The following is a 19,497-nucleotide window of genomic DNA, read 5'->3' as shown; positions in this document are numbered from 1 at the left end:
TCTAGAAGCAGCTGGGAGCATCTGGAGCTGGGAGGACATCTGCACCCTCCCGCCCCAACATCCACGGCGGGGGGGGGGGGCGGGGGGGGGGAGACCCACCGAGCCATCCGGGCCCCATCACCCACCCTCCCAGGACCCTGGTTACACAGCTGCCAGCTATCACAGGAAGACTTGCCCCATCCCTTTGTCTCCCCCCGGCCACCAGCGACCTGGCTCGTGGCAAGAAGGACCTCATCCTCGATCCCTGAATCCTACAAAGCTCTACCATGGTCCTTTTATCAGCAAGTTTACAGCAATTATAGGAACCAAGTGACAGTATCCCACTCACCAGCTATCACCGAGCACCTGCCTCGTGCCTGGTGGTAGGGGGCAAAGGTGTCCCCGACCTCCAGGAGTTGACGCTCCACCTGGGAGGTGGGCAGAGATGAATTAGGAGCACAAGCGGGGAAATGGCAAAAATCCAGGCCGTGGAGGCGCGAAGCTATGCCTCTGACGTCTCAGGGAAGGCGGGGGCGTTCAGAAGGCAAACCCACAGTGGGCAGGGCAGGAGGACCGGGTGCCCCACAGGAGCCAAGCTACAGCCCACGCCGCCTCCATCGGGGCTGGAGTCACAGAGAACCACCTCCTCCCTGCATTGCTGACGGTCCCGGGCACAACTGCACAGACCACACTTTCTCAGGACAGGGGATGGGGATGGCTTGCTTCTCCCCTAAGACCAAGAGACCTGGAATGCCCCCCACTGTGGCTCTCTAAAGCTGACCCACGGCCCAGACCCTGAACCCACTCCCACAGCCACAGAACTGAGACCCCTGCGTCTATGCCCCTCCCCACCCAGGGCCGGTTCTGGCTGCTTGATGAGATTTTACTGGTGTATATTTTTTGCAAAATGTGTCATTTAAACTTACGAGATAAAAATGAGTGTGGGGACACAAGGCTCAGCAACCCTAACCCCCCATTTTTGGTCTTCAGAGCCCTCCCCCACCTGGTTCCCCTCTCTGGCCAGCCTGATTCCCCACCAGCTTCCCACAGTCTTCCCAGCCTGCCCTGCTGCCGGCCTTCTGCTCAGCTGCAGATCCCCTGCTCCTGCACCTCCTCACCCACCCGGGCCGGGCACCCCGCACCTCACAGCAGCCACAAAGGGCTGGCCCTTGACCCCCGCCCCCCAGGCCGACTTAGCACTCCCTCAGGCCAGGGATAGCACCTGCTACTTTAGCCTCCCCACAGCCCCCAGCAAAGCCCCGAGCCCTAAAGGGGTTATAGATACCAGATAAGTGACTACTAATAACGTTCCTCGTGTTGTCTATAATTTTCGGCTACTAGCTTTAAAATGATTTTGTAGGCAGAAATTTTTAAATGCCCCCTAAGATCCCAGCCTGCTGTGTACAGGCCCCTATCACCCTTAGGGCTGTGAAGATGATGGTGTGCACCGCATGATGAGGCTGTTATAGGAAGATTATCCAGGTGGGCCTAACCTAAGCACATGAACCCTTTGAACCTGGATTGAGGGGTCAGAGACCACAGGCCAAGAAAGGGGAAGCACAGGGGAGAGCCTCCGTTGCTGGCTCTGAAGGCAGCAGGGCCCACATGGAGAGGAGAGGCCTCTAGGGGCTGAGCTGATTCTTACCCAGAGCCTCCAGAAAAGAACTCAGCCTGATGTCACCCGCAGCAGAGAACCCAGCCACACCTCTGACCTGCAGAACTGTGCGCTAATAAACAATGTTGCTTTAATCTGTTGAACTGATAGTTAGTTACACATCAACAGAACACTAATACAAAGGGCATTCGCTATCACAACTTTCAAGCATCAGCCTCATAAACAAGCACCACTACCACCACCTACAAAACCCAGTATGCTGCCCGTAGGCCCCACCGAGTTTTAGCTGTGTGACCTGGAGCCAGTCACTTAACCTCTCTGGTCCCCAGAGTCTTTGTTAAAAAGAAGACAAACCAATTCCTACCCCTGTGTGTGCTACATGACCCAGCAATTCCAGTTCCAGACGTTTCTGCTAAGGTATAATCCAAAAGTGCCCCTAGACATTTACTAACTCTGGAACGATTCCAAATTTTGTGTAGGAAAAACTATATACACAGAAGACAAAGCCTGAAGGGACACCAATAAAAGAAAATTACCACTGCCTTCTGTTTGATTTTTGTCTTCCAGGTTTTCAGCAGTCTATGCTGCTGTGGTAGTTAGAAAAAGTAATAATAAATACCCTTTAAAAAAATCACTCTCCAGATGGCTTCTTTGCAGAAATTGACAAGCAGATCCTAAAACACATATGGAAATCCAAGGGCTCCCAAATAGCCAAAACAATCTCAAAGAAGAAGAAAAAAGTTGGGAGAACTCACACTTCCAGATTTCAAACCAAACCAAAAAGCTACAGTAATAAAAATGCGTGGTGCTGGCATAAGGAGAGACACAGAGACCAAGAGAATGCAGCTGAGAGGCCACCAATCATCCTCCCACCAAAGTCTACAGAAAGCAGTAAAGATGATAATTCAATTCAGCAAATGGTGCTGGGACAATTGGGTGTCCACGTGCAGAAGAATACACCACACACAAAAATCAAAATCAACTTGAAATGGATCAAAGACCTCAGTATAAAAACGAACACGACAGAAGTCTTAGAAAGCAAAATAAACCTTCATGAGCTTGGATTAAGTAATGACTTCTTAGCTACAACACCTAAAGCACAAACCACACACACAAAAAACCAGATAAAATGACTTAAAACTAAAAACTTTTGTCCTTCAAAAGATACCAGCAAAGGAGCACCTGGGAGGCTCAATCAGTTAAGCGTCTGCCTTCCGCTCAGGTCAGATCCCAGAGTCCTGGGATCGAGCCCCACGTCGGGCAACCTGCTCAGCGGTGAGCCTGCTTCTCCACACCGCCCCCCCCCCCCCGCTCCTTCCCTGCTTGTGCTCTCTCTCAAACAGATGAGTAAAATCTTAAAAAAAAAAAAAAAAAAAAAAAAAAGATACCTGCAAGTAAAAAGATAGCCCACAGAATGGGAAATGATTTTGCAAAATCCTGAGAAAGGGTTTGTATCTAGAATGCATAAAGTACTCTTACAACTCAACAATAAAAAGACAGCTAATTTTAAAATGTGCAAAAGATCTGGAGAGACATTTCTCCAAAGAAGCACACACATCCCCAACGCGTGAAAAGTCACTAGCAATTAGGCAAATGCAAATCAAAACCACGGTGAGACACCATTTCATACCAATAAGGGTAGCTATAATTAAAAAGGCATACAATAAAAGGTGTTGGCAAGGATGTGGAGAAACTGAAACTTTTCCCACATCGCTGAAAGCATGTAAAATGGTGCAGCTACTTTGCAGAACAGTCTGGCAGTTTCTCCAAAGGTTATATACAGAATTATCATCTGACCCAACAACCCCCACTCCCAGGTATGTGCCAAAAGAGAATACTGAAAACACATGTCCATGCAAAATCTCATACACGGATATTCAAAACATCCACTATTCAAAACAGCCAAAAGGCAGAGACAACCCAAGGTCCATCAACAGATGAAGGCGTAAACACAGTGTAGTCTATCCACACAGTGGAATATTATTCAGCCATAAAAAGGAATAAAGTACTGACACCTCTTACAACATGGATGAAACTTTCAAACGTTACACCAAGTGAAAGAAACAAGTCACAAAAGGCCACATGTTGAATGATTCTCTTACGTGCAATATCCAGAATCAGCAAGTCTATGGGGACAGAATAATTCCACAGAGACAGAGTGGCTACCATCGGCGGGGGGGGGGGGGGGGAGGGGGGCGCGGGCAGGAGGGGTGGGAAGGAAGAGGGACCGACTGTCGATGGGTGTGGGGTTTCCTTTGAGAGTGATGAAAATGTTCTTAAATTGATTGAGGCGAAGGTCGCATGACTATGGGAGGAGACTAGTCACCCCTCAACTGGATGGTATGTGAATTCTATCTCAACAAAGCAGTTATTCGATTAATCTCTGGAATGCAGATGTCCACACCTACTTCTGCAGGGCTGTTCTGAGGATTCGTGAAACGGTTTGGTTCTAAACAGCCATAGTGGTCTACACATATGTTAACGCGACCATCCCTGGAGATCCTGGCGTGTCAAAAGCTCCTTTCTGATTTACTCAGCATAACCAGCAGCACCTAGTATATATGCCAGACACCGCCCTAGGCATGGGAGATATAAACATGACCTCATCTCTGCCCCCACATGGGGCTGTGAAGGCGTCACAGCTGCTTGCTGGGAAGGGCATGTGCAGGAAGGGTATACACAGGAGGCCCATCTCGTCCTCCCTCAGCTACTAGAAAGAGCTGGTCCCCACCCTGCAGGGAGTCTAACACCCTGCACCTCTCTGATCTTATCTCTAACCACTGTCCTTCTTGTTCACTAGGCTCCTGCCACACGGTCCTCCTTGTTCATCCTTATACATGCCAGGTACATGCATACCACAGGACCTTTGCACTTGCTCTTGCCTCTGCGGTGAGACTCTTGCCCTAGGTACAAACAAGCAGCTCTCAGTTCAAAGCCACCTCTCTGAGGGAGAGGAAACCACCCTGCTTCTTGTTTGAGACCCCTGCAAAGCACACATGGCCATCAGGCCATACATTCATTCACCAAATCTGTCTCCCCAGCTGACCTGTCTGCTCCACAAGGGTTGGGCCTTTGTTTTGCTCAGTGACATATCCCCAGTGGCTACACTTGGAACAGACCCACAGAAGGTGCCCAAACCACCTGCAGCACTGCCTACAGACCTGGGCCGGTCTCTTGGGCACATAGACATCTGGTCCCAGAGGCTGCCTCGCCCGAAGCTCAGTCCTGCCAGCAAACACACGAGACACACCATTTCTGTTACGAAGAAACGAAAACTTAAAAATCCCTGTGTCCCCATGAAGAGAATCAGCTGCAGAAATCAGGTCGCTGACCTGAACGATTACAAAACAGGATCAAAAGGGATGAAGAGCCCATTCCCCATAACAGGCCACGGGGGTCAGCTCTGGGAAGCAAAAGCAATCTGGCACCCAATTTTGCCGCCGCCCCTTCAGAGATGCAATTTCCTCCCCGGACACCACAAAGCACAGCAATTCTATTCCCCTGCTCGCCCGTCTTAATCCTGTTTCATGCAAGACTTTTTCAAGATAGCACCAATCATTTGCAAACCCCAAATCCTGCAGGCAAATGTCTAGGACATACATTAATGATGCCCTTGGCACATATGTTTTACAGGCTTGCCTTAAGCAGAATAAAAAATTATGTTTCCTCTCGTTCCTTCTGAATGATAATCAGGATCTGCAGCCTGTCTCCCGAAAGCTATGACAGTTATGTTTTAATCACTTCCAAACAGGCTCGTCGCTGCTTAATCCACTGATGTGGGCTTGACTGCAACAGGCAGGGGGCCGGCCCGAGCCGGGTGCAAACACCAGGACGCATCACAGGGGTGTCTCCACGCAGCTCTCGCTCCAACAGCACCGCCTTCCGCCCAGAGGATCATTTTTCTGCAGCTGATTCTCTTCACAGGGACACAGGGAGGAAGAAAACAGAACTTCACAGCCAGGAAGAGTCTTGTCCAATAAACTGGGAAATGAGATGTGAAATCTGCTCATGGGGAGAACCGTGTACCCCAGTTAACGACACAATCCGCTCACCTTGGACCAATGTGCTTATGAGCGCGCAGGCCCTCTCTCTGGCTTTTCATTCTGGAAAGCATGACAGTTGCCACGCTGTCTTTCGAGGATCATTAAAAACATAAAGTATCTCATCTATTAACTGCAATCTGCCCGGGGCTGCACGAGCTGTTCGCCCTGTAAGTAGTCCAGGGAGCTTCTGGAGGATGCTGGAGAAAATGCCTGTGGCACAGGACACCAGCGGGGAGGGGGTGGCAGGAAGTCTTTCAGGCTCTTGAACCCACAGGACGCTCGTGCCCCCTTCCCAGTTCCCACGGCACACCTGCGCCTCCCCCTCTCCCCACGGCGCCCGGGCTCCCCACCCGCCACAGCGCCTGCCAGACGGCAATCGCGCGGGATCTGCCACGCCCCTCACAACGCTACTGCGCCCCCACTTTTGTCTGGGCCCGGATTTGAATCGAGGAAGCCAGACTCCAAGCACACCTCACCCCTTCACCCCTAAACGCCACAGTAGGCTCAACAGATGCTCAAAGAGAATTTCTGAATGAACGGCCTTATATTCATACTGCCTGGCGTAGCCGGAGCCAGGGTTCTGTTTTATAGGAAACAGAGGGCAGCTCACAATATTTTCAACGGTGACAGTCCCGTGGCAGCAGGGTCAGCAGGGCTAAGTCTACAGAGGGAGACAGGGCAGGGGCCAAGACAAGAGATGAAAAAGAGCAGTCGACTGAGAACAGAGCAAGAAAACAAGGGGACTGACCGTGCTGCCTCAGAGATGTCCCTCGGGTGCCCAGACTGGGACGTGGCCAATGTCAGCTGACCTCACCCCTGACCTGCTCAGGCTGGCGTGTGGCCCATGCTCCCCACCGAAAACACCCTTTCTGAGCAGAATCCCTGCCAAGAACCACCGGCAGCCCTCCTCGGACGTAACCAACCAGCAGCGTGGACAAGGAGAGTCCGCGGTGCAGAAAGCGGGTCTGAAAAGCAGTAAGAATCACGCAGGTCAAGCACATGGAGTGGTTTTGTTGGAACCACCAAGACTAGCCGTCCATACCCCACCCCGGTTCCCAAGGCGGGGCTCCTGGGACCACCTGCATCAGCATCCAATTCACAAGGGCCCCCAACCCTCGCCCCATGATCCCAGGGCCCCTTTCCCAAGATTCCAACTCCGTTGGTCTGGTGATGGGGCAAAAAGACCCGCCTGGTCCCTGAGGCGCACGCCCTTGCAGGTGGTTCTGACACACAACCTCGTGCACTCACTACTCATCCTGCCAGTGGGAATCAGCACCACTGTGTGCGGGCACACCTCCCAGCACTGGGGATTCAGCTGGGAGCAAAATCTGACACTGGCTGCGCGGGCTTCCATTCGAGAGGGAGGAGACGAGAAGTGCACCGCTCCAGGCCAGGGGAAGTTGGGCGGAGAGAACCAGCCAGGGCAAGGAAGGTGGGGTGTGGAGCACAGGGGAGGAGGGGAGGGGGCTGGAGAACATGTCTCTGAGGAGCGGATATCGGGAGAGAATGGACAGGTGGCGAAGAGTTCTCCGTGCCAGGGGCTGCAAGTGCACAGGCTAGGTGCAGACTGCAACCTTGCCCAGAGCGCAGGGGGTGTGTGCCTTAGCCTCTGGGAGGTGATCTCTAGGCTGCTGGAGTGTCCTGCCAGATGGTTTACATGGGAGCCTTGGGCTGGCCAAAAAGGACCAACATGGCTTAGGGTGGGGGCTTTGGGCCACACTCTCTTCATCACGGGGTAAGGCTGAAGACAGGTTGGTCCCCAGGGCAGTCAGACACGCCTCTAGGATGGCACCCCAATAAACACTCTGGACCACGAGGCTTGGGGACCTTCCCTGGCTAGCGATGCTCAGAGAATGCTGTCTTCTCATTGCCAGTAAGTGACGGTGTCCACGATGCCACGAGGAGACATTTGGAAACGCCACGTTCGGTGCCCTCCCGGGCCTGCCCTAGGTGCCTCCTCCCCTGGCTGATTTTCACCTGTGTCCTTTCACCATGATGAACCATAACAGCGAGTATGGCAGCATTCGGTGAGTCCTGCGAGTCTTTCTAGTGTCAAACCTACAGGTCGTCTTGGGGACCCCAAACTTGCAATTAGTGTCAGAAGTGAGGGTGGGCTTGGGGGCCGGCCTCTCGTATCACACACCTGGGTGGGCACAGGCTCAGTGGCAAGCCAAAAGGGGAGGCAGGAAGTGACGTGAGCTGGGCTGCCCTCCCCCCCACCGCACGCCCGGGGACAGGCCACAGTGGCCTTGGGACCAGCTACTCCCCCAGCGAGGAGAAGCTGCTGCTGATGGCAGCAGACCCCAACTCAGGGGTACACCCAGGCCCCACATGCCCGGCAAACACGAGTGAACCAAGGGCAGCCAAGCTCAGCCATGTATCTCCCGAGCCACCGCCCGCCCGAGTCTCTGTTGAAAAAGGCTCTAGTTGGTGATAACTGATATTTCCCGCACACTCCTCCACACTGCCACCACAGCGACTAACAATCCACAGCCAGCCAACCCGCTTGCTTTGGAAAACGCTTGATAAAGAGAAAAACAGGCCACCAGCCTGCCTCAAGATGCTGCCTGCAGTCTGAGAGCAGGTAGAACCTTCCAGAAATTGCCCATCTCCTGGCACAGGTACTCCAGGCTGGTGGGACGGCCAGAGGAGCAGACAGCTCAGTGTCTCGCAGCTGGCCCTTCCAGGAACCTGGCGAAGTTGCAAGGCCCCCCTGGCGCAGCCCAGGTGGCCATCAGAGCCAGGAGCTGGCGGGGGGGGGGGGAGGGCAGCAGTTTGGGAAGGCAGGTGACCTAGCCTGGTGTCTTAGTTTCCTACGGCTGCTCTAACAAAGGACCACAGATTTGGTGGCCCACACAGCACCAATGTATCGTCTTACAGCCCTGGAGGTCAGAAGTCCAAAATCAGCTGCCCCGCCCTACGGTCACAGTGTTGGGAGGGCTGGCTCCTTCTGGAGGCTCTGGTGGACAATCCGTTTCCTTGCCTCTTCCAGTTTCCAGACGACACCTGCATCTTTGGTACCTGGGCCCTTCCAGCACCTTCCAAGCCCGCGGTGTAGCGCCTGCTTCTGTCATCATGCTGCACCTTCATGCGGGGGCAAATCCCTCTTGCCCCTCCCCTTCTAAGGATTCTTGTGCCGGCACTGGGCCCACCTGGGGTGACCCAGGATCATCTCCCAAACGAAGAGCCCTGTGTTATGTCCACAGAGTCCCTTTTGCCACATAAGGAGGTAATATTCCCATGGACACCTTGGGGGGCCATGACTCAGCCCACCACCCCTGAGTTCCCAGAAAGAGAGCCCAGGGCCAAGCTCACTGCTGCTCCCTTGCTGGGGTGGGGGCAATCCCAGGCTGGCAAGAGTGAGCAGGAAAGGAGGTGAGGCAGGTGCACCCCTGAGCTGACCACAGCTTCAGAAGAAAACCCGTCAGTGCTCAGCCATGCAGCCTCCCAACCACCCAGCGGGGAAGTAACGGAGAGGCTTTCATTCTCTGGTGCCTTCTGGTCCTGCTTTGTCTGATGGGGCATGGCCTTGCCCGTGCTGCCAGCCCCTCTAATCAGCACACCCCATTCCCTGCAGCATGGTCCTTCAGCCGAATCCAGAATCCAGAAGAGCTGGAGAAGCCAAGCCCACACAGGTCCCATTGGGCTGGCCCCGGATGCGGAGACGCTGCGGACCCCTCCACATGGGCTGATGAAGGACAAGCAGCTGACCAGCCCTCACCCCATGGGGTCCGAAACAGCCTGCGGGCTTGGGAGTCACAGCGGCACAACGGAGGATGTGGGGCCAGGTGAATCTGAGAGGAGCATGAAGCAGCCCCCACCAGAAGGAAGGCGATCTGTTCATCTCACTACGCCCAGGGCCATGCACGGCACAAAACGTTCAGCCCGGGCTCAGCGAACAAGGTGCCACTGACTAGACCCATTCAGGCCCGCACACACCGCTAACAGGTGTAACCGGGCAGTGGGGGGTGGGATGCCTCTCCCCTCTGTCCTCATGTGAACGTGAGGACAGCACCAGCTCTCCTGGGGGTGTTTCAGGGAGGCGATGCTTGTAAACTCTCTGGCTTTGCTCAAACGCTGAAGAAGGAGAAAGCCAAAAGGTGGTGTGTGGCAGTGAATCCTGTCAGCTGGGCTGGGCCACGGAAGGCCTGGACACCGGATTCAACATTCCTCCTGGCTAGGTCTGCGAGGATGTTTCCGGAAGAGATGTGCATTTGAATTGGCAGACTGAGCAAAGCAGAGGAGCCTCTCCCGACATGGATGACACGGGCGGGCCTCATGCAATCCACTGAGGACCCCAATAGCCCAAAAACGTGGAGGAAGGTGGGGTTCACCCTCCTGGGCCTGCCGGCTGAGCTGCACGTCAACCCTGTCCTCGGCCCCCCTGGCCCGCCCGCCTTGGAACCACGGCACCCGCTGTGCTGGGTGTCTGGCTGTGGACAGCAGATCGTGGGGCTCCAGTCACGTAAGCCCATCTGTCATAATAATTATTATAACTAGATATAGACAGACAGATAGATGGGTCCACTCTGTTGGTTCTGTTCCTCTGGAGAAGCCCAACTGATACAGTGCAAACCTACTACTGAAACATCCCCATAACAGTCTTTTGGTGGCTCAAAACAGGATCCCTTTCCTCACCAACATTCTTGTGTTCAGAGTAACAGAGTGAATATTCGAGGGAAAAAAGTTCTTAATAAAGTAAACCAGGTAATGTCAGTTGTTAGGAATCAAGGTTTTCGGGTGGACCCTAACACAGGCCTTTTCAAGGTCAATTTGTACCAGGAGACAATTTGGCGAAAGCATTCCTGATCCTGCACCAGCCCCCATGAGAACGCGGTTCTGCGCCACGTCGGGTGGAGAAATGTTTTGAAGAGCACTTCTAATAGTCTGTGTCTGTGGCATGGACTGTCACAGACAGCGTCCTCAAAGTCTGGGGGTCACCTGTGTCTGCCTCGGGCTGCTGAAGTGAAAGCTTTTCCATGGCCACCTGCTCTGGCGCGGAGCTGGGTCTCACGGGACCAGGAGGCTGTCAGCGCCCGAGGCTTTGCTCGTCCATGGGGGGGGGGGGGGCGGTTAACTCTTGAAGCCCCATTGTGGTTCAGATCAGAACAATCAAAACTGCAATCAGCACTCAAAGATGCACAGACACCACAAATAAAGCCTCACCGCTGAGCCACGGCTCAGAAACCAGGCTAAGGAGACGGAAGCTGCTGCTGACACTCTGAATTAGCCATGGGACCCCAGCCCTCCCGTCGTGGCTTCCCTGACCCGGGGGACCAGCTCCAGGGCCCGCCCCTCGCCCTCCACCCCCCTACCTGGCCTAGCAGTCCGCCCACCACAGCCCAGAAGGAAGGTGCTGACCGAGGTGCTCCTTACCTTGACCAGCTCCTTGAATTTGGGGTCATCCTTGGAGGTGGGGTCAATCATTGTGCGCTCCTCGTTCTCCTCTGCCGGGGGGGAAGAGAGTCACGGTCAGCACTAGGGGGCGTGGCAGGGCTGTGGGGACGGCCAACTCCCCTCGCCCGAAGTCAGGGAGAGGGACTGAGAGCAGAGAAGCCAGTCATTCCCTCAGTGGGTCACGCACTGGGAGGACAGCACACACACGGGCTGAATCGGATCCAGGGGAAAAGCTCCTGGCAGCCGCTGTTAATAAATACATACACCGAGAAAGCTCCCCGCTCCGTAAAATAGGACAGACCAAAAATTTAGAAAAAAAAAATCGCAAAAAAAGAGGAAGGGGGTGGATGATGTTTCACAATAAAATGTGTTCAGCTCTGTTCTGTTTGTTACCCGTTTTCCCTCCATGTTCAGGCCTCAATCTACGGACAGTGGGGCCCAGGAGCCGCTGCAGAGGGGCTGGCATGAGGGTGAGGAAGAGGGGCTACACACAGGAAAGCCCCCCGACGGCCCGACACCATCCAGAACAAAACTGGCCGCGCCCGCATGGAAGGAGAGGGCGTGGGAGGCACTGCGGACCACACACGGGGACGTGGAGGGGGAGGCCTCGGGACCTGAGCAGGGGAAGAGCCCGCAGGACACACAGGTGGCGATGACCAGGCTCCCACAGAGCTAGGGCCCCTGTCCGTGCCAGTGGGAACAGAATGGCTTTGACAGGACTGGCTTCACAATTCACAGTAGCAAATTTTAAAAACTCACAAAATGGAAAACTATTTTTGGAGTCATACAGGTCTGATGCCTGAGAGGGATGTTCCAGGTAACACACAGGAGAACACACGGGGCTCCCTTGTGATATAAGGCCCTCAGCAGCCTCCCAGTGCTCCTGGGACCAAGGCCAGCACCCTCCACATGCCTCCAAGGCCCTCTGCAGCCTCACTTCCTCAGCTGTCCCTGGCACTCTCCACCCTCCAGCCCTTCCAGCCTTCCCTAGCTCCTTAGCAAGCGTCACCACTGCCTGCCACAGGACCTTGGCACATGCTGCTCCCTGTCTGATACCCTCTTCCTCCACTCCACATCCCCTTCACCTTTCAGATCTCAGTTCCAGGTGCTGATCAGGTCAGTCCTTATCAAGGTCACACGAGCTTCAGGACAAGCAGAACCTTATGGAACAAACTGAAGGACACCAACTCCCCTTGCCCAAGAACGGCTATTTATAAAGATGGCAAAATGAGGAGGGTTATGGCCCAGGGAAAGGCAAGTTCAAGGCATTACTGACAAAACAAGAGCCTGTCATGTGTTTAGGATAAACCTTCTAGCCCCCTGTTAGTCTAAATCAGGGTTCTCAACAGGAGCAACTGTGTCCTTCCCCCACCCCAGGGGGCATGTAGCAATGTCTGGAGACATTTTTGGTTGTCCCAGCTGGTGGCACTTCATGGGTAGAGGTCAGGGATGCTCAAACCCCACAAGACCCAGGATAGCCCCCACGGTAAAGAATTACCCAGTGCCAGATATCCATCCCGAGATGGGGCATCCTGTTCTGTGTCCAGCTAATTTCCAGACCCACGAGCGAGTCCCCCATTTCCCCTTAGAGAGGGTCACCCAGGAGCCTGCTCTTCAGCCAGACGGAAGATGACCAGCAGCATGAACAGTGAAGAGTCATGCTCTTCCAAGAGGAGAGGGGCCGCAGTGGACCCCAGCAGGATCTCAGGGTCCTCGTCCAGCACTTGGCTTCAGGTCCGCCAAGCTGAACCTGTTTGCATTTCTCCGCACGCTCTTGCTGGCCTGGCCTTGTCGTGGAGACCACAAAGGAGGGACCAACCGGGACTTCCCTTTGAACCAGGGTTTAGAGATAATCAGAATGTTCCACAACTGCCTTTCAGACTGATCAGATCCCAAAACACGCTTTAAGAAAAATGTGTCCGGGGCGCCTGGGTGGCTCAGTCGTTAAGCGTCTGCCTTCGGCTCAGGTCATGGTCCCAGGGTCCTAGGATCGAGCCCCGCATCGGGCTCCCTGCTCAGCGGGAAGCCTGCTTCTCCCTCTCCCACCTGCCCTGCTTGTGTTCCCTCTCTCGCTGCGTCTCTGTCGAATGAATAAATAAAATCTTTAAAAAGGAAAAAAAAAAAGAAAAATGTGTCCAGACTGTCACCTCATCAGTGCTGGCTGTGATGTGGCCTCAAGGAGGTGGGTACCGGGGCCCTCACCACTTGGTGGGTCCCACCCAGCAAGCCCACGGCCTCGGGACAGCTCTGGCTTGCGCAGAGATTGGGGTGTATTAATTATGTTTCCTACTTTCTATATTTTCGAATGCTTTGACACCTTGGGGCCTGGGGACCTAGAGACACTGCCCCTCCCAGGGCCCAGGACACACCAATCAGGAGAGCCCCTAGAGCCCCCCGAGATTATCCCAACCAGCCAGTCCACACCTGCCTACACTGCCCCACCCAGTCCTTCCCACAAGAAAAGAAAGGCCACGCCTTCCCCTCACTCTTGCTTCCGGCCCAACCCTGGCGTGCCCCCACCTTGGGAACTGGTGTATAACAAGCCGTCTTTTTCAGCGCTGTTCAACTCTCAATCCGTTGACCTCATCGTACGTAACTACTAATACAACTGACGCTGGAAATCAGACAGGCAGAAACTTACAAAGGAAGACTGGGTTTTCTTTCCTACCGACTTTTCTAAACGTGACCTTGAGCTAAGAGCCCAGACTCTCGGATGCCACCTGGTGTGATGTCTGGTCACCAGGCCCTGGTGCTCCTCCTCAGCCTCACCAACCGGGGGAGCTCAGCAGCATCATGACAGGGGGTTGGCAGAGCCCACGGTACCTAGCAGGGTGTCTTCGGGATGGATATCTGCCGAGGCGGGGGACATCGGCGAGTTGATGGCATGTCTGCCTTCTTCCTGCAGGTCAGTCACTGTCGAGAAAGGAAAACGAGGGTCAGTGTCAACGGAGTACCGTGGCCTCGCATGTTGGCAGTGGAAACACGCAGGAATCAACTCCTGCTTTTTAAGCATTTAACAAACATTCCTAAATGGCCTGTCGCCCAGAAAGAGTCCGAGCAAAAATGCTCCGAACTGAGAATACGTTCTGCAGTTCCTCCTTCTGGCGCCAACTATTTCCCGATGCCCGCCAAGCCCTGCCAGTCTGTTTCCGCTGCTCTCTGGAATACATGACTAAGACACGGAAGCTTCTGGATGCTTCCAGATCCGCCCAGGCCTGCTGAGATAGACCAAGCTGGAACCGCAGAGACAGGGCCTGAAATGGCGGGCTCTCCCCTGCTCCCTGGAGAGCTGTGTCCTCAGCCATGGGATCTGGGGGTGGAGGCCGCTCCCAACGTGCACACAGGCAAGTCCCAAATTTACAGTGATGCTATTGTCAATGGTCAGGTTCAAGGGAACAGAAGCCTGAGAGCAGATAAGGGCCAGCACTGGGGCACTAGAATCTAACCAACCGGACCCAAGGCTTCGAGCTGGAGGTACCATGACCTGCGGTGTGGACAGCACCAGCCTGTGTGTGTGTGTGTGTGTGTGTGTGTGTGTGTGTGTGTGTGTGTGTGTTGGGGGAACACTCAATAATCACAGGGTGCAGAGGGCTACAGGATCAGAGGCACAGCACGGATACCAGGGGCAGAAAGGATCCTTTGCCCCCCAGGAAAACGCCTCAAGTCACATCTGCCAGAGGGCACCACCAGGACCCCTGGGGACCAACACCCTCACCCTGTCCACCATTTCCTCTGGCGCCCAACTACTCCTGGGACTCCAGCCTCCAGCCCCAGGGTCCGATTCAGTGGGTGGGGCCTGGGCACCTGATGCTTTTGACAGCCCTGGTTGAGAGCTCTGGGCCACAGTCCCCAACCACATGCCACAGACTGGCCTCCCCATTGGTGGTCCCGGGTCACCGGTGAGCTCCGGCCTTCTCTTCCATGAAAACTTCTCATACGTGAAAACCTCTTTCCTCTTCCACTACCAGAGTCACTGCGAACCGTTCACACCACCTATCCCGGGCATCTGAAGGGTAACCAAGGGGACAGGGCCTGATGGCTTTGGAGCAGGCAGGCTGGGGCGGTCCCCCCCAACTCTGCTAGTGGTATGACCCCAGGCAAGTCCCAGTCACCCCTCAGGGCCCCTGGGAGGACGAAATGATGAATGTCAGCTGTCCAGCCCAGAGCCAGGCACACAGTGGGCTCCGTGGATGGCCAGCCCTCCTCCCTGCGCGAGAATGTCCATGTCTCACACCAGAGAAGGCCCTGAGACGAGGCTTTTCACAGAGTAAACTCTCGCATCCCCATGTCCCCTAGCAGCACGATTCACAAGAGGCGGCAGCACCTGAAGAGCCCACTGATGGGTGGGTGACTGAGCGAGAGGCGATCTACCCGTACAACGGAACGCTACTTGCCTGTGGGAGGGAAGGCCGTTCTAACACCTGCTACCACACGGATGAACCTCGAGGGCAGCACGACGCCTGGTACAGTCTCAGTAGGACAAACACAGTGAGGGACCCAGAGTCATCAAGCCTCAGACGTAAAGTCGAATGGCGGGGGGGAGGGGGGCCCGTGTTTAACGCGGATGGAGTTTCCACGCCGGATGATGAAAAGCTTCAGGAGATGATGGTGGCGGTCACACCACACCATGAATGGACTTCATGCACACGCTCACGAAGAGTTAAAATGATACATTTTATGTTATGTATGTTCTACCACAAGAAAGAAAGAAAGAAAGAAAGAGAGAGAGAGAGAGAGAGAGAGAGAGAGAGAGAGAGAGAAAGAAAGAAAGAGAAAGAAAGAAAGAAAGAAAGAAAGAAAGAAAGAAAGAAAGAAAGAAAGAAAGAAAGAAAGAAAGAAAGAAAGAAAGAAAGAAAGAAAAGAAAGAGAAAAGTGGACCCTCTGCCAACAACATCCTGGTCTGGAAGTTGGAAGTCGTCCCCGCGGTCAGCCCCGCGCACGCACACCCTCTAATCCCACACCCACCTCCCCAGGGCACGTCCTAGGAACAGACGGCACGCACAGCCGTCTTTGTATCCCTGACCCCTTAGCTTAACCCTGTGCGAGACGCACACAAACGCTCGGCCCCTTTAAGTGTGATGATGCAGAGGTAGGTTTTGGAGATGCCCCCACCCTGCTCCCCAGCAATAGTCCACAGACACCCACGGGGGGCCCAGGCCAGCTCCGAAAGCAGCGACCACATTTCAGCAATCGCTTTTACTATGTAACGAGTTACGAGAAGCATCTTAGCCAGCAAAAAGCTTCCAAAGGCAGAAAAAGGGATCTTTCACGGAAGTCACATATACACGAGGAGCATACTCCTGAAACACTGAGCGGGGTGTATGCGGAGACCCTGAACGCCTAAGTCCCATTTCCCAGGCCGATATCACAGAAGGACAAAGGGGCCAGGGGGGTCCCTTCGGGTCCAGGTGGTCGGGGATATGGTTATGTTCACAGCCCGGGAAAGAAGAAAAGGCGGAGGGTGGCGCAGGTGAGCCACACAGGTGAGTCATGACAAGCCCACAACTCGGCTCAGAAAGATGCCGCACAAGTCACGCGCTCACCGGGACACAGGCCGTGCGACAGGGGGAGGGCGGAAGGGTGGACACGCAGGAATGCTTCCAGGGGGCCCTCCCGCCTGATCTCAAAGACACGGGGAGCAGGGGGAAGAGAAAGCAAACAGCATTTTCAAAGCACAGAAACTGGGTCACATGGAAACAGAAATTTCCACTCCGCCCTTGAACATCAAAGATAACACTAAACAGGACCCGAGATTTCTCGACCTTAATAAACGAGAAACGCTCTCACAGAACCGCCCGGGCTCTGGCTCGACAGCGCATTCCAAAGAAGCTTGTTGTGTGCAAAGCTCCGAAGGAAACAAGGGCAGGGCCAGCGCTGACGAGCCCGGGTCTGTGACCACAGAGCCGGGGGTCCGAATCCGACTTTACCACACGCAGGCAATGTGGCCTGGAGGCGTCCCTTCACCTTGCCAAGCCTCAGTTTCCCCAGCTGTAAAATGGGAGTGGCAGCAGTATCTGCCTCACAGGGAGTTCTGAGGAGTAAGTGAGACCATGAGTGCTCAGCTCCTGGTTCAGAGCACAAGCTCTGTGAAGGTGAGGAATGGAGGTGGGAAAGCAGGCTCCAAGAGAGGGACAAAGGAAAGAGTGGAGAAGGGGAAGGCGTGGCTCTCCCGCACCCCAGGAAGAACCAGGGAAGGCTTCCTGGAGGAGGCAGCAATTGAGTGCAACTTTGAAAGATGGCAAGAATCTGGAGAAGGGACTTTGGGACTCTCTGCAAAGCATACAGGTGACAGACAGATTGGAGCCTGGATTCTGGAAGCCCACCGCGCAGCCACATCGATGCTGAACCACAGGAGGGTTTGACAGACACTTCTTGGGGACTCTATTTCTCAGAGCCCGGGTTCCCCAGGGGACACAGCCCCGTTGCTGAGGACCTTTCTGTCTATATCTGATTACCGTCTTCCAAGGGTCAGTCTGACATTTGGAAGGAGGGGCTCCTCTTGAACCATGGCTTCTCCCTAAGGACCCCGCTCTGCCAGTTTAGTGGCTTTCCGTTAATCCCTGGAATGTTCTCTTTTTTAAAGTACTGGTCCATTTGCCAGAAAGCCGAACACTTCAAAGATGCAAAATGCCGGCTGCCTTGAATCACGGAGAAAGATCTGCTGGCCTGGGAGAGCTGGCGTCTGGTGCGCACAACGGGTGTGGACGTTCAAACAGACGGGGGCTCGATGCCATGAGGCTGAGGACACACTGATTTCCTGAGTGCGCGCCATTGTTTTGAGATGAATGCCCCTGTCCACATAAAACCTGACAGCCCGCCACGAGGAAATCCATGGCAAAGTTTCCTGCTGCACCCAAGTCCACCTCCCAGGGGTGTGGCTGCATGGCCATGGGCCGCACAGGGGACACAGGGCTGAGGGAAAAGCCAGGAGGTTGAGAGGAAGGATGGAGTCCAGGTCAGAAGACAGAGCTAAGGGAGGGGGGGGCGGTGGGGGGCGTTTGATATCACAAGTGCCCCTTTGGGGACGGCCACCCCTCACTCAGCGGGGGCAGAGGGCAGACCAGGACATGCAGACAGCAATCACGTCTTACAAGCTTTCAGAAAAGCTCAAATTTCAGGTTTAGTGTGGAATCTCCCAATTTATAAATGCAAGCACATCGTTCCAATTCTGTGAGCCAACCCGGAGCCATCAGTTTGCAACCTCAGGTCGCAGTGAATGTACAATCCACGTTCCCACCCATCCCTGGGAAGTGGACAGAGGGCTGCTCATGTTTCCTGAGTACCTACTATGCACCAGGCAACTTCCGTGACACCCATTCATCGCATCTCCTAACAAGTGAGGGAGCGGCTGGGTCCTAGCAGGGCCGGCACCTGTTACATGTGAAGGCACCTGATATACACCCCCCAGTGAGCCCCAGAGTCAGGACTGAACCCGGTTCTACATGGTCCTGCACCTCACTATGCCTGGCTAAGTCCTACGCACCTTCAAGCCTCAGCTTATTGGCAACCTCCTCCAGGAAGCCCTCCTGGGTGCTACCTTCCCAAGCCGGGCTCCTCTCTGCCTAGCTCACATCACACAGCCATCCAGCTTTCTCTTTCCTGGACCATCTGCCCACCCACACCAGCACTGGCTCAGCTCCTGCGCACCATAGGTCTTCACACATGAGGAGCAGTACAACAGAAGGCTTCGAACCCTGGAGCCGGTCTGCTGGTTTCAGATCCCAGTTTGACCACTGATGAGCTGATGATCCTGGGCAAGCTACTTATTTGCTCTGTACCTCGGCTGCCATCTGTGAAATGGGGGAACCCCTCAGTGAGAGATTGCAAGACTCCATGAGGTGCTGGCATGCAGTAAGCGCTCAATAAATGCTAGCTTTTAGCATCTGCTGGATCGATGTATACAGGCATGCTTCCAAAGCCCGATCCTTTTCCATCACCCCACCCAAGGACTGGGCAAGGCTTAAAAAACAAAACAAAACAAAAAAAACTCTCCTGCCTGGAATTACAAGCACATAAAAAGGAGGAAAGAACTGGAAACTATAACCTCAACACTTGAAAGCATCTCATAAAGAGCCTGCCATTTGCACCCCAGGCCAAATGCAAAGGTTCCATCTTTGATTTTTTTTTTTTAATCTTTTCCTTTGTATGGGTTTCATTTATTTATTTACACCCAGGCTCCTTCCAAAAAAAAACAGGCTTTTAGACACCTTGTTTTTTTTTTCCCCTTTGACATTCTTGAGAACGCATGCCCTGAAACCGCCCGACTCACAGAGCAAGGTCATCGTCAGGGACACACGTGAATCTAAACTTACACAAAGGCTTCTCCGCCTCTCGTTCCACGAGGGGCGCCGGGGCAGGAAGGGGGATCACAAGGCACCCGCTGCAAAGATGGGGTGCAGGGAGTCCACGGGGGGCTCACCCGTGTGGCTCCGTGGCGGATACAAAGCCCTGCCGAGGGGTGGG

At 54.3% G+C, this 19,497-nt stretch overlaps 1 protein-coding gene across 5 annotated transcripts in view; it reads right to left on the bottom strand.

Moving 5' to 3' along the window:
- The window catches only part of PARVB (parvin beta), a 94,461-nt gene that overhangs the window by 37,939 nt on the left and 37,025 nt on the right, over nucleotides 1–19,497 (bottom strand). For all 5 annotated transcript variants that reach the window (XM_028115394.2, XM_028115398.2, XM_028115395.2 and 2 more), the window contains 2 exons: nucleotides 13,858–13,947; nucleotides 11,014–11,084 (listed from right to left, as the gene is read on the bottom strand). In XM_028115394.2, the coding sequence (XP_027971195.1) occupies nucleotides 11,014–11,084; nucleotides 13,858–13,947 (161 nt within the window). The remainder of the gene's footprint in view (nucleotides 1–11,013; nucleotides 11,085–13,857; nucleotides 13,948–19,497) is intronic.

Source organism: Eumetopias jubatus, unplaced genomic scaffold (genome assembly GCF_037043125.1).
Source record: "Eumetopias jubatus isolate StellerSeaLion01/CBP00866 unplaced genomic scaffold, mEumJub1_p1.0 scaffold_8, whole genome shotgun sequence".
NCBI lineage: Eukaryota > Metazoa > Chordata > Mammalia > Carnivora > Otariidae > Eumetopias > Eumetopias jubatus.
The sequence above is the reverse complement of the archived record's forward strand: the minus strand, read 5'-3'. Positions and strand labels throughout refer to the sequence as shown.